Raw genomic sequence first — 15,677 nt, 5'->3', positions numbered from 1 at the left:
CCAGTATCCTCTTTCCAAACAGTGGCCAAGCCAAGTCACAAGTACCTGGCAGAAACCCAATTAGTAGCAACATTCTATGCTACCAATCCTGGGGCAAGCAGTTGCTTCTCCATGTCTGTCTCAATAGCAAACTATGGACTTTTCCTCCAGGAACTTGTCCAAACCTTTTTTAAACCCAGATAAGCTAACCGTTGTTACCACATCCTCCAGCAAAGAGTTCCAGAGCTTAACAGTTGGGAGACTTCCACTCACTTAGAGGGAACCATGCAAATAAACCAGCATATGTATGTCGTAATAATGTGCAGAACTCTGTGTAGGTCTCAAGTTGCTTTATTTGAATGTTATAGACCACTCTCAGAAGACAAACAGTGACCTAAATGGTCTTTAAAGCTCTCTTTCCACCTCTGGACAATTCTTAGTCCAAAGAAAGGTCTGACAAACTTCAAAATGAAATGGGGTTGAGTCTGCAGATAGTGACTTGCGAGGGCTAGAAGCAGGGCTTTTTTTTTGTGCCAGTACAGTGTACTGGCACCTTTTTTCACCTGCAGCTGTCCCAACTTTGAGCTGCTCGCTCTCTCCTCTCTCTCTTTGCTGCCTCAGCCACCAACAGTAGCTGTCCTGAGCTTCTCTCCCCCCACCCCCCCATACCTGTTCCAAGATGATTTTCCTCTTTGGAGCACTAACAGAGAGGCAGCATTTCACATTTAGCCGCCTGTCCTGCAGTGGCCCAGGAGTCCTTCTTTCTCTTTGCTGTGCCCCGCCCCTTTGCTGTAACTTCCTGTTTCCGCAGGGGTGCAGCAGAGAGAAAGGAGGACTTCTGGGCCGAAGCAGGACAAGTAGCTGAATGTGGAACACTGCCGCTGTTAGTGATCACCAAGAGAAAATCGCTTTGAAAGGTACATGGAGGGATGCATGGGGAAATCATGTTTACCTGATGCTGGCAAGGTGGGGGAGACGCAGGAGAGAGACATGGGAAGGAGGGAAATGTTTACCTGGCCCGGACACAGGGGGTGGCGGCGCAGGAGAGAGACAAGGTGAGCCTATCACACTGCTTCTCCCAAAACAATAGCAAACGCTATTGAAAAGAATAGCAAAAAGATTATTAGAAATAAAGGACTGCCTATGCCTGGTCCATCTGTAATAATTTTAAAGCTGTTCCAGTTGGATAGGCAGTGCCTTCAAAGGTGAGGGAGAATTTTGTTTCTACTTATTGGACAGCTTTTTAATTTATTTGAAAGCTTCCTTTATGTAGATATAAATATGAAAATTAAATAATATCACTAAAACAGTTTATTATTGTACCTGGTAAAGAAACAGCAGTTATAAACTGTATTTTGTGCTCATTTTTCTACACTGTTCTCTACAATACAGACGGCCAAATTTCAGTGAGGATATCTTGTACGTCAGTGCTATAGAAATGATAAATAGTAGTAGTAGTTTCTTGTTGGGTTCATCTTAACTGTTGTTGTAATCTGCCTTGGGAAGCCAGGTGTTATAAATATTGGAAGTAAAATTAAATTTTCCATTCATTGGGACACGTAGAATCACATGGATGGAGAGGAGAGCAGGGGAGAGAGGAGAATTGCTGGACATCGATGGAGAAGAGAGCAGGGGAGAGAGGAGAATTACTGGACATGGAGGGAAGGGAGAGAGGAGAATTGCTGGACATGGAGGGAAGGGAGAGAGGAGAATTGCTGGACATGGATGGAGGGGAGGGCAGGGGAGAGAGGAGAATTGCTGGACATGGATGGATAGAGGGGAGAGCAGGGAAGAGAGGAGAATTGCTGGACATGGATGGAGGGGAGGGCAGGGGAGAGAGAAGAATTGCTGGACATGGATAGAGGGGAGGGCAGGGGAGAGAGAAGAATTGCTGGACATGGATGGAGGGGAGGGCAGGGGAGAGAGAAGAATTGCTGGACATGGATGGATGGAGGGGAGGGCAGGGGAGAGAGGAGAATTGCTGAGCATGGATGGAGAGGAGAGCAAGGGAGAGGAGAATTGCTGGACATGGATGGATAGAGGGGAGAGCAGGGAAGAGAGGAGAATTGCTGGACATGGATGGAGGGGAGGGAAGAGAGAGAGGAAGGAGATACACATGGATGGAGGGGAGGGGAAAAATGCTAGACATGGGTGCAAGGAATGGGAGAAAGGAGAAATGCTAGATATAGATGGAAGGGAGGGAAGAGAAAAGAAGAAGATACACATGGATGGAGATGAGGGAAAGGGAAGAGAGGAGAAAACTGCACATGGATGGAGAAAATAGGCAAAAGCTGGATCCACTCTATACCTCTTCCAGTGAAGTCTGCGGAGGACCCAGCTTTTACTTATGGATGTAGGGCAAGAAATGAAGAAGAAAGGAGGAAAGTAAAGAAATAAATGAACAGGAAGCCCTGAAAAGGTAGTTAAGAGAACAGAGAGCAGCAGAATCAGAGACTGGGACCAACATGATCAGAAAAACAGTCACCAGACAACAAAGGTAGAAAAAATATATATATTTTTTCATTTTAGTGTTTGGAATATGTCCAGTGAATTTACATCTGTTTTGTTTGCACTGTATAGGAGGAAATGTGTTTCTTTCTGTTTTCCTGGTATTGTGCTGCATGCAAAGTCTAGGTTCTTAGGATTTCAGGTTCATTTTTGCCTGTATTTGAAAAGGGGCTATCTCCGTTCTGTATGTGTGACTGCAAAGCCAAGTGTCTGAATAGGGATCTGTTTGTTAGGTTCTGAGATTATGATAGCATATTGTGTTTTAGATTTGGCAACACTGTTCTCCTAATTCCTGGTCTGTGTGCTAATTTGGTTTGTGTCATTTTGGGTATACTGGAGTTGTACCAAGACAAGATATTTTTCTTCTCCTATACTGGTGTAGTATTTTCAGTGATCCCTTTTACTAGCCTTGGTGCATATAAAAGGCGTGTGGCTACTGTGGGTGTGGCTACTGCAGGGGCAGAGTAGATAATGACCCTGCCCCTACAAAAAAAGCACTGGCTAGAAGTCACAGGCAAAGATATGCCTACAGAAGTGTTAAACAAGTGGAGTAGCAGAGGTGAACTACCCTTAGGAAAAGGAACATTGAGGATGTGATATTGTATTAAAGAGCCTGGTGTTTTCCTACGCTGGAAGTTTGGAATGACTGCCAGACCAGAATACCTCTGGGTTCAGGGACACCCTAACAAAGGAAAAGAGAAAAGAATAAGACAAAGGTGGAGAGTGACAGAAGAAAATTTTTAGTGTTTTATTTCACTTTGTATTGTTTTGCATCCTGTCTGTGAAAATAACAAATGAACTTTATGCTTTGTTTTTTAAATTATCCAGTGAAGATATACTTTTATGATATATCCAGACTTCTGGAATAGATGGCAGGTTTTTTGAAATTGAGTGTTGTCCTACAGCAAAAGGCTAAGAGACATTGAGAGTGGAAGCATACATCCAGGACACACAAACACAAGGAGGTAAGTAGAGGTCTCCCCTCCTCAAACAACTCTCTTTAGGTCTCTGGAGCTGTAGCCTGTGGTCCATCTGGGGACTAGCTACAGTAACAATCACAGTTTGGAAGGTTTGTGATCAGAATCTATACAAAAAAAATGCAGTATTTTAGAAATCTGATTCTTTGTTTCAAAGCCTACTAATAGATCTGGATTTTTAAACATAACTTAGACCTGATAAGATGAGGTCTAAGTGACACACTATGACCAGAAAATAGTTATCTTTATGTGCCCTATCATCATCAACCAGATTAACAGGTTATCCTCAAATGGATACTGTTTAATATCGGTGTTATCCAGTTAAATTTTAACCATGCTCCTGACCTGTCTTCCAAGCCCTGCTACTTTTAAACAGGTGGCTTTTCTGAGTTTTGAACTGTCCAGCCAAAAATTAACTGGTCTACAGGCCCAAGATTTTAAAACTGTTGATTTGTCTAGTTAACTTCCAAAGTTAACCAGATAAATCATTTTAAATATTTCTAGGATTCTTCTACTTCCTTGTAAGTACAACAGTTTCATTTTTCTCATTGATTTGCTTATTACGCTCCTAGGGCCTGATTTTATAGCAGGGCACTTGTGTGAAATGTCCAAAACAGTGCATATTTGATGCCTCTGTTACAAAGGCAACATAGGCACTTTGAACCAGCCCCTGTGGCATAGAATTACTGACACACACATTTACACTACGCTGCCCAGACCATGCCTATGAGCATGCCTAGATATGATACATATCTGATTGTGTGCCGTCTTGTTGTTACAATTATTATTAACATTTGTATAGCGCTACCAGACGCATGCAGCGCTGAACACCTGACACAGAGAGACAGTCCCTGCTCAATAGAGCTTACAATCTAAAATAATACAGACAGACAAGACAATTAAGGGCGAGGGAAGTACTGGGTGAGAAAGGAACAAGGGGAGGCAATTGAGTAGTGGCTAAGAGCCAAAAGCAGTGGTGAAAAGGTGTAACATATATAGTTACAATACTTATATATACCTATACTTCCCCCTCCCAATGTTATAAAAGGCCTTTTCCACCTGAAAAACAGGCTCTATGCATAGAAAAACCTTCCTAAATTACCCCCCATGTGAGTTACAACACTTTACCTAAAGTTTGTATAGAAACTGATGTCAGTGTAATGTAATATTTCACCACTGGAAATGGAAATGCTGCTTTTTTTTTCATTGCCTGTTTCTAAAGATCTTACCATAGATAAAATGAAATTAAAGTTATTTTTCTAAGGTGTTTATTCCTGAAGAGATCCAGCATGTTTCCCGCTGTGGATTTCTTTTCTTCCATTAGCTACCGCAACACAAAATAATATTGTTAATCACCAGTACAAGGCAGGTTTTACGTTGTTTGAAAGAAAACTGTCATATTCAAACTTTACTTAGCTCCTATTGGATATCCTGAAGGCAATTTTAAAAACTGTTCAGGCACCTGAAAAGTCTGCGTGTGCTTTAACCCATGGATTTTATGCAAAGTCTCAAAAGGGAAAAAAAGTACATGCATATTTTCCTTTGAAAATAGACCGAGGAGTGGCCTAGTGGTTAGAGTGGTGGACTTTGGTCATGGGGAACTGGGTTCAATTCCCACTGCAAGCGCAGGTAGCTCTTGGTGACTCTGGGCAAGTTACTTAACCCTCCATTGCCCCAGGTACAAATAAGTACCTGTATATACTATGTAAACCCCACAGAAAGGCAGCATATCAAGTCCCAGTTCCCTTTCCCTATTTGAGATTCTACATGGAATGTTAATGTTGCTATTCCACTAGCAACATTCCATGTAGATGCCTGCCCTTGCAGCCGCGCAGGCTTCTGTTTCTATGAGTCTGACGTCCTGCACATATGTGCAGGACGTCAGACTCACAGAAACAGAAGCCTGCGCGGCTGCAAGGGAAGGCTTCTACATGGAATGTTGCTAGTGGAGGAGTAGCCTAGTGGTTAGGGTGGTGGACTTTGGTCCTGAGGAACTGAGTTCAATTCCCACTTCAGGCACAGACAGCTCCTTGTGACTCTGGGCAAGTCACTTAACCCTCCATTGCCCCAGATACAAATAAGTACCTGTATACAATATGTAAGCCACATTGAGCCTGCCATGAGTGGGAAAGCACAGGGTACAAATGTAACAAAAATATATATATATACGTACACTTGCTTCTTCTGTGGTTACTGCTTTGAGAGTACTTTCTCTGGCCAAAATTTATTTGTTACATTTGTACCCCACATTTTCCCACCTATTTGCAGGCTCAATGTGGCTTACATACGGTAGTACCGTAATGGCGTTCGCCAATTCGGTTGATAACAAATACAGGTGATATTGTGGTCGAAAGAGGTAGGTGTGTATTAGGCACCGTGAGGATCGAAGGGAGTGAAGATTGTATATTGTCCAGTACTATCATTGGTTAGGATGTGTTGCTGGGGGTGGGGATTTACGGCGGATCGGTGGGGTAAGCCTTTTTGAAGAGGTTGGTTTGCACACACTGGTGTACCCCCCCCCCCCCCCCCCGTGAAAAATGCAGATTAAAGTACACACACATTGTGAAACAACACATGTACTTCTACTTGCAAACTGGTGGACCATTTTGAGACAGCCTATTTACCCAAAAGGATTTTCAATGAATGCAGGGGGCTTCTCATTCAGCTGCCACCTCACATCACAAGTACCCTCTGCTTAATGCACACCATACGAGTCACATACACAAGATGGTGGGCAGCTATGTGTATATGTCACATTATGCTTGGTGAGGCAATTGTGGCATTATTTGCCCCCTCTTCCCCCCTCCTCACCCTTTCATCTTGTGTTCCAATCCAAAGTGCCGAATTCATTGGATTATTTTATTTATTTATTTATTAGCTTATCAATTAGGCTTTATTAATCACCTTTATGAAGTAGGGAAATTTTAGGGTCAATTGTATAACAAAGTTAAATATCGGCAGACCATAAATACAGGTAGCTGGAGATGAGTTATTGTAAGGGGGGTATAACCGGGGATATGGGGAATTGGTAGGGTGAGGAGGGTGGAGGGAAACTTTGGAAGGCATAGGTGAAGGGGGAATAAATGGTGACATTTCTGTACGGGACATAGGCAATGTTTTGTTAATAGAAGACCCAATGTGAGCCTGAAACTATTGTATTTATAAACATTTATTTTAAACATAGGAGTCCTTTTACTAAGCTGTGGTAGAAATTGGCCTTAGAGCACCCTTATGTAGGTCTTTCCACAGTGGCCTAAAAACCTGTTTTCTATTTTCTCCATTAATGGCCATGCGCTAAAGTTGAATGTGGCCATTTTTAAAAAGTTACCACGAGAGCACTTACCAACATCTATTTTGTAGGTGGTAAGTGTTCCTACATTACCCATACACTAACCAGTTAGCATACAGCAGAGCTGCAGCCAGTGGTGTTCCTAGCGTGGATGGCACCCGGGGCGGATCGCCGATGCGCCTCCCCAGGTGCAGCGCGCCCCCGCCTGCGAAATGATACCTTCCCCCCCCCGGCGAAATGACACCCCCTGCTGGGAGGGGTGCCATGGTGCACACCTGTGGGCTCTGACTTCGCGAACTTCGCTCGTTTGCTGCAGCTCCTTCTGCCCCGGAACAGGAAGTAACCTGTTCCGGGGCAGAGGGAGCTACAGCGAACAAGCAAAGTTCGCGAAGTCGCAGCCCACAGGCGCGCGCGCCGCAGCATGCACCTGGGGCAGACCGCCCCCACCGCTCCCCCCCCTTGGTACGCCACTGGGTGCAGCTAACCCTCTGATTTGGAGGGAAGCAACGCATTCTCTTCCTCCCCCCATCATGCCAAAAATAATACCTTTCCTGGTGGGGATGCTGGAGCCCCGCCAGCCAAACCTCATCATTGTGCTGCTGCAGTACAGAAGAAGTTGGCGACGTGCCTCCAGCCACCAACACTGGGACTCCCCAAGCATGCTCAGTTCTAAGAGTTCTGGCATGGGTGACTGGAGGCTCGTCCCGACTTCTTCTATATCGCAATAGCACGAGGAGGCGGGGAGTAGCTCAGCAACAAATGTCTTTGGCTGGCGGGGCTTTGGCATCCCTACCAGTCATTTAACAGGAACTGCAAGTTTGGAGGGGGCCTGAGCCCAAAGTGGGGGGCAGGCCCCTGAGGACCCCCATGGTTATGCCACTGGCACATAGTAATGTAGATGTGCTAACTTGTTAGCACAGGAATGTCCTCTCTCTGCCCCGACATACCCCCTCAAAAAATACAACAATTTATTTATTGTGCAGTTAGTGTGCGCACATTGAAAAACTACCATGTGACGCTGTAACGCGTCCCACGGTAGTCCATTTTGTTTGCTGTGATATACACCTACTGTTACTCTATTTTCCACTCTGTATATATTCCCGGAGTTGGTACTCTCCTCTCCGGAACCTGTTAGCCACATTGAGCCTACTGCTATGCGGGAAAGTGTGGGATACAAACGTAATAATAAATAAATAACTTAAAATTTATAGTGGCAGGTGGGTGTGTGGTTGGTTTAAGGCTGGGGCAAAAAATGAGGCAGGCAGAAGGGGTTAGTATTGTAATGTTTCATTGGTTGGTGGTATTTTATTGATTATGCATAATCCACTTAGGTATAGGCAGATTCTAAGTTAAAAAAAATAATATAAAATAAAAAAACCTAAACTTTAGCAGCTGAACATGATTTTTAGTGTTCCTTACTTGTAGAAGCATTTCTTCTGGAATGTTTTTTTTATTGACTGATGCAGCCTTCTGAAGGAGTTTCTTTGCCTTCTCATTTTTTCCTTGTGTCAAAAGCCACCGAGCAGATTCAGGAATTATCCTGGAAATAGGCAATTAAAACTGTTTGTACAGATTACTTAAAATCCACCCATTAATCTGGCCTCTGGTTATGAGTTGGGTTATCAGATGACTCCAGGTTTCAGGGGACACACTGAACTAGTTATTGTTTCATCTTTATTATTTATCAATCACATTGCATTATTTAAACATTTAAGCGGGTTACAATAAAAGATTCAAATATTATATCAAATAAATAACTAAAAACTGTTTTAAAAAAACAACCTATCTTAAAAAAAACAAAGCACAAAATAAAATCAGCTTCATCATGACAATCTTTCATCATAGAACATCAAATGGCCGATTTAATCACCATACAAACTTATGAACATATTAACCACAGCCATTCCTGGAAAAGATGGGTCTTGAGCTGTTTGCTAAAAACAGCAAAGATGCTATTTTTCTTAGATCTAGAGGGAGATCATTCCACATTTATAAGACCAGCAATATAAAACATGCGGGAATGATCCTTCTCTAGATGGCCCTGGCAGAATGATGGAATATCTAACAAACACTTCTCCTATGACCTAAGTACTCTCAGTGGGCGATAAACTTTGAGGCTTGTAGAAATATTCTGAGGCATATTGTTATGTAATGCCTTAAAAACCAATAACAATATTTTAAAGAGATTTTCATCATAGAAGTGCTAACCAATGGAGTATTCTTTACCACTGCTTTTGACTCCTAACCACTGCTCACTTGCCCTGTCCTTTTTATCCTCACCTCTTTATTCCCTTACCCTTAATTGTTCTGTCTGTCTGCCTGTCTTATCTAGATTGTAAGCTCTTTGAGCAGGGACTGTCTTTTTGTGTATGGTGTACAGCGCTGCATATGCCTTGTAGCGCTATAGAAATGATAAGTAGTAGTAGTATTAACACCGGTAGGGTAATATTCTCTACTTTAGACATCCTGCCAATAATACAAGCGGCAGCATTTTGAGTCACTTGCAATGCTCTTAGTGAGGATTGTGATCATCCGCAGTAATTGCAATAGTCCTGAGACAAAACTAGACTTTGCACAATGTGTTCAAAGTTGTCCAATTATAACAATTTTTTAAGCTCCTAATTAGTCTAGTTTTGTACAACAAAAGAGATCTGGGGTTTAAAGGTCAGGAACAAATTGAAAATCATGCCTAGATATTGATATCCCTTTAAATAGTAAATTAGATGGAACTCAAACAAAACCAAAGCATAATAACTAGGAGTGGCCTAGTGGTTAGGGTGGTGGACTTTGGTCCTGGGGAACTGAGTTCAATTCCCACTTCAGGCACAGGCAGCTCCTTATGACTCTGGGCAAGTCACTTAACCCTCCATTACCCCACGTGAGCCTGCCATGAGTGGGAAAGCGCAGGGTACTAATAATAAAAGAATTTGAGTTTTGGCAACATTCAAAAACAGACAATTTGCTGTCATCCAGGTACCAATAGTTTTAATATTTAACTCCAAAATCTTGAATCCATCATTAATCTCATTTGAAACTGGGAAAAAAATTTGCAGGTCATTAGCATACAATATATAGCTAACATCTAAATCTGACATGATTTTACACATTGGAATCATAAAAAGGTTAAAAAGGAGAGCAGATCATGAAGAACCTTGAGGAACACTTGAAGCCATTAAACATAATAACAGAGAAAAATGAAGGCAAATAAAGACCATATGGCCTATTCAGTCTGCCCATCCATGCCATCTGCTTTCCCCTTCACTCCCTTAGAGATGCTATTTACTTGTACCAAGATTTTTTGAATTCAGATACAGTTTTTGTCTCCACCACCTCCATTGGGAGGCCATTCCACAAATTCACCACTCTTTGTATGAAGTATTTCTTCAAGTTACTCCTGAGTCTGTCCCCTTTCACCTTCATCCTATGCCCTCTCACTCCATAAGAATAGCCATACTGGGTCAAACCGTTGGTCTGACCTAGTATGACTATTCTTATGTTCTCATAAACCAATGGTCCATCTAGCCCAGTATCCTGTTTCCAAGCGTGACTAATCCAGGTCACTAGTACCTGGCAGAAATCCAATTAGTAGAAACATTCCATCTACCAATCCTGGGAGCAAGCAGTGGCTTACCCCATGTCCATCTCAGTAACAGACTATGGATTTTTCCTCCAGGAACTCATCCAAATCTTTTTTAAATCCAGATACGCTAACCACTGTTACCACATCCTCCGGCAATGAGTTCCAGACTTTAAAAGTATTCCCATGTAATTTCATTGAGTGTCCCTTGGTCTTTTTACTTTTTGAAGGAGTGAAAAATCTATTCACTTTTACCCGTTCTACTCCATTAAGGATTTTGTAGACCTCAGTCATATCCCCCCCCCCCCCTCAGCCATCTCTTTTCCAAGCTGAAGAGTCCTAACCTCTTTAGCCTTTCCTCATATGGGAGAAGTTCCATCCTTTTTATCATTTTGGTCACTCTTCTTTGAACTTTTTCTAATTCCACTATATCTTTTTTGAGATACAGCAACCAGAATTGAACGTAATACTCAAGGTGAGGTGAGGTTGTGTCATGGAGCGATACAGAGGCATTATAATATTCTTGGTCTTATTCTGTATCCCTTTCCTAATAATTCCTAGCATACTGTTTGCTTTTTTGACTGCTGCCACACACTGGGCATAAGTTTTCAGCATATTGTCTACAATGACACCTAAATCTTTTTCTTGAGTGCTGACTCCTAATGTGGACCCTAGCATCAAGTAATTCCTATGCATGTGTGCCATGTAGGTATTTAAATGTCTATCATATCTGTTTCATATTGAGATCTTTAAGTCTGTGTCCATATGTTTTATGATGAAGATCATTTTAGTAGCTGCCCTCTGGACAGACTCCTTCCTGTTTATATCTTTTTGAAGGTGCAGTCTCCAGAATTGTACACAAGGTTACCACTAGGGGTCTCAAGAGCCATTGCTGCACCCACAATTGTATGAGCAGGAACACCTAGGGATTGTTCCTGCTCCAACTAGACACTAGGGATGCCCAGTAAGGCTGAGGATGGGGATCAGGAGGGTGGGGGGGGGGGGGGTGAAGCCTTGGGGTTCATTCTTATTGGGAGGGTCAGAGAAGTCTTCATGCCAGGTGGTTGCAGTTGAGGGGGGGGATCAGCTACTTTATGCAGTGGAGGTGGCTATGAGGGGAGTCAGGAAGGGCATCTGCTGTCATAGGATAGGAGGCAATATCCTGTTGTAAATTGGTTAAAAGATAGAAAACAGAGAGTAGAGTGAAATGATCAATTTTCTCAGTGGAGAAAAGGAAATATTGGTATACCTCAGGAATCTGTACTGGGACTGGCACATTTTAACGTTTATAAATCAGTGGCATAGCTACAGGTGGGCCTGGGTGTTTTTTTTAAAGCTGGTTTTTTAAAATTGAAATGGCCGTGCGGCAAGTGAAACACTTCTATGCAGACATTTGGGGGGGGGGGGGGGGAGCACTTACCACCACCCATTGAGGTTGTGCTAAGAGTTACTGCGCTAACCCGGCAGTAACCAGAGAGTACGTGGCACTGTATGATTACCGCCGGGTATTTTTATGTATTTATTTAATGCATTTGTACTCCACATTTTCCTTCCTAGTGGTAGGTTCAATGTGATTTACAGTTTACTAATGGAAAGAGCAGTTTACAAGTTCAAAGGCATAGATAGATGAGAACATGTTCCACTGGGGGAGGTTAAGTATTCTGAGTCTTGATACGTGAGTGGGCCAGGTCCAAATTCACTCCTTGTTTCTTTTTTCACTTCTCGTTTTGTTCATTTTGAGGTTCGTGGTTGTAGGGGTGTTGTCCGATTAGTTGTGTGATTAGTGGGGTCGTCGGGGGGGGAGGGGTTGTTGTTTTGCAGAAGTGGGTTTTCAGGTGTTTTCTGAATTGGAGGTAGTTGTTCTTGTATTTTAGGTCTCTTGGAAGGGAGCTCCAGGTTTTGTGCATATGTAGGTGAAACTTGTTACATATGATGTTTTGTATTTTAGGCCTTGGCATTTGGGGAAGTGGAGTGTGAGGTAGGATCTTGTGTTCTTGTTTGTGTTGCGTTGTGGTATTAGGTCTGTCATGAAAGCCAGGGAGAGGCCGAAAATTATTCTGTAGGCTAATGTGCAGATCTTGAAGAATATGTGTGTTTTGATAGGTAGCCAGTGAAGTTTTTGGAGTAGAGGCCGTTCGCTTTCGAATTTGTTACATAAGTACATAAGTACATAAGTAGTGCCATACTGGGAAAGACCAAAGGTCCATCTAGCCCAGCATCCTGTCACCGACAGTGGCCAATCCAGGTCAAGGGCACCTGGCACGCTCCCCAAACGTAAAAACATTCCAGACAAGTTATACCTAAAAATGAGGAATTTTTCCAGTCCATTTAATAGCGGTCTATGGACTTGTCCTTTAGGAATCTATCTAACCCCTTTTTAAACTCCGTCAAGCTAACCGCCCGTACCACGTTCTCCGGCAATGAATTCCAGAGTCTAATTACACGTTGGGTGAAGAAAAATTTTCTCCGATTCGTTTTAAATTTACCACACTGTAGCTTTTTTTCCATATATGAGTCTTGCTGCTGTGTTTTGCGCTGTTTGTAGTTTCTTTAGCATTTGTTCTTTACATCCTGCATAAATTCCATTTCAGTAGTCTGCGTGGGCGAAGGCCATGGTTTGGACGATGGTGCGAAAGGCATTCTGTGGGAGGTAGATTTTTATTCGTTTGAGTTTCCACATCACGTGGAACATGTTCTTTGTAGTGTTGGTAACTTGTTTGTCGAATGATAGGTTCCTGTGTATGGTGATGCCCAGGGTCTTCAGGTGGTCTGTTATGGGAAGTGTCATTCCAATGATGTTGATGGGTGTGAATCAGTATTGTATGGTGATGTTAGTATTAGACATTGTAAACAACAGCGCTAGATAAATAAAAATATTTTTGTAGTGCTGGAAATGATGTGTGCTGGGGGTGGGAACTACCACCGGGCTGCTGCAGTAGTCGCATTGGGCTTACCGCCACTTAGTAAAAGACCCCCATTGTTATTAGATGCTTGTCTTCTTTTCATCGTTATAATTACTTTTATACATCCATTACTACTACTACTACTACTATTTAACATTTCTAGAGCGCTACTAGGGTTACACAGCGCTGTACAAATTAACAAAGAAGGACGCTCCCTGCTCAAAGGAGCTTACAATCTAAAGGACGAAATGTCAAGTTGGGGCAGTCTAGATTTCCTGAGTAGAGGTGTAGTGGTTAGGTGCCGAAGGCGACATTGAAGAGGTGGGCTTTGAGCAATGATTTGAAGATGGGCAGGGAGGGCTCAGGGAGTTTGTTCCAAGCATGGGGTGAGGCGGGGCATGTAGACTACCAAGTCAACAAGTACCAAACAAAGAATCTACTCAAATACTGTGTCTTTCACTCAGTTTTTCTTACTACTAGGTTGTACTAGGATGTAACATTATAGAACAACACTTACCATATGTAACAGAAGACAAGTGCCACAGGGGCAGATCCCACTAACAGCAAGAATCTCCAGTTACGAATCAAATAAGCTAGTCCAGCTAACGCCATCAGTCCAAAGCCAAAGAACACATGGGATATTATTGCTGCATGGGCCCGCTGGGCAGCTCCTACCCATTCAGTGACTAAAACATAAAAACACTAAATTGCAATGACTTTATTAATGGTTAAGATATGTATTTTAGACCTTTGCCTCAGTTACAGAGTTTTCAGTGAATTTAGAATTCCTGATAACTCTGTGTATGTGTACAGCGAATCCATTCATTATATCGTATAACTGTCCCTAAAAAAAGAAGTGATATCTCAGGAATGAAAAATAAAAAAAAAGCAGCATTTTTGTAGAATTTTTAGCAGTGCTCCAGCGAACAGCCAGGCTGGCAGCACTATCAAAACAAGTGATAGCATGAAAGCAGAAGGCATATTTAACATGAAAGAGTCAAGTATGTAACTTTCCCTAGCACTACTACTGTGTAAAAAAAAAAAAATATATATATATATATATATATTAACATATATATATATTAACTCAGACAATTACAGAAACATTTTTTTTTGTTTACCTGATGATTTGATTTTTAGAATGTTAGATTGAAGTGGGCTTATTATGGTTGGGTTTGTTATATTTTATTTTGTTTGTTTTGTAATTTTTATGTTATGGACTATTACTGTGACAACAACAAAACAAACCATGAAACTTCCACAGTAATCGAAACAAGAAAGAAAAGGATGGAAGACGTCAACCAATGTTGTTCCAAAATAGCAACCAAGATTAAGTCCAGAAGTCCAATGCTTCATAAAAGTTTTTTTAAAAACTTTATTCTCCAAGGTGCATAGGATGCGTGGACAGACTTGACCCAACACGAGCCGTGTTTCAGCTGAAAAAGCCTTCCTCAGGGGTCTGTCTGCAATGAGAAGAATGGAGAAAAATAAATGAAACTCAGACATGGGCTGAGAGAGACAGCCAGGGTCCTCAAAGACATCTAAGTACCGTCTCCTTTTCTCTTCAATAATTAGCACAGCCATACTTGCTTTCTATCCAGGCTGCAGCATTGGACTTCTGGACTTGATTTTGGTCGCTATTTTGGAACAATATTGGTTGATGTCTTCCACCCCTTCCTTTCTTATATGCCTTAGAGATCCTATGTACTTGTTCCAAGTACTGATAGATTGTTACTGCAGGTGGAGCAAAGATTCATTTTAGTAGTCTGGTATTATAAAGCAAAATGCCACAAAGTGTCAAGGTCACACCAAAACAGCTAGAGAGATTCTAGTGGGAGTTGGGGGGGGGGGGGCAACTGTGTTAACCCTTAATCAGTTGCCATAAAGCTCCATAAATTCTTTTCTATGTATTATTATATTTCCTTTGGTACAGGGGGTCAACCTCAGTCCTCAAGGACCACAACCCCCTGTGGTCCAGGTTTTCAGGAAATGCCCAATGAATATGCATGAGATCTATTTGCATACACAGCCTCCATTATATGTATCATGCATATTCATTGGGGAAATCCTGAAAACCAAACTGGGTTGCAGTCCTTGAAGACCATGGTTGCCCACCCCCACTTCGGTATATATATATATTTTTTTAGTTCTAATATTGTTGGCTAAAGTGATGTGGTGTATTTCCTGTTATATGCTTACTGGTCAATATTCAAATGATTAAACTGGCCAGAAATAGTTGCTGACCAGTTAGATCACTTGTTTGGGGCTATTTTTCAGTGGCACTTAACTGGATATCGCCACTGAAAAATAGCAGTTAGCAAGTAAGTGGAAACTGGCTATTTGGAGGGTATTCTAGGGGTGGAGTCATCAGTTGGCCAGTTAAGTGTTGATATTCAGCACTTAACTGGCCAGGATAACCACATTAATAGGACTGCATAAAACAC

At 42.2% G+C, this 15,677-nt stretch overlaps 1 protein-coding gene across 1 annotated transcript in view; it reads right to left on the bottom strand.

Annotated features, from left to right (window-relative positions):
* LOC115466642 (solute carrier family 22 member 13-like) overlaps positions 1-15,677 on the bottom strand; it is a 60,467-nt gene that overhangs the window by 13,446 nt on the left and 31,344 nt on the right. The window contains exons 4-6 of the mRNA XM_030198029.1: positions 13,751-13,919; positions 8,173-8,293; positions 4,694-4,788 (exon numbers count right to left, since the gene is read on the bottom strand). Coding sequence (XP_030053889.1) covers positions 4,694-4,788; positions 8,173-8,293; positions 13,751-13,919 — 385 coding nt within the window. The remainder of the gene's footprint in view (positions 1-4,693; positions 4,789-8,172; positions 8,294-13,750; positions 13,920-15,677) is intronic.

The sequence above is a fragment of the Microcaecilia unicolor genome, chromosome 1 (genome assembly GCF_901765095.1).
Source record: "Microcaecilia unicolor chromosome 1, aMicUni1.1, whole genome shotgun sequence".
Lineage (NCBI taxonomy): Eukaryota > Metazoa > Chordata > Amphibia > Gymnophiona > Siphonopidae > Microcaecilia > Microcaecilia unicolor.
Note: the sequence above shows the minus strand (reverse complement) of the source record. Positions and strands in the feature narration are given on the sequence as shown.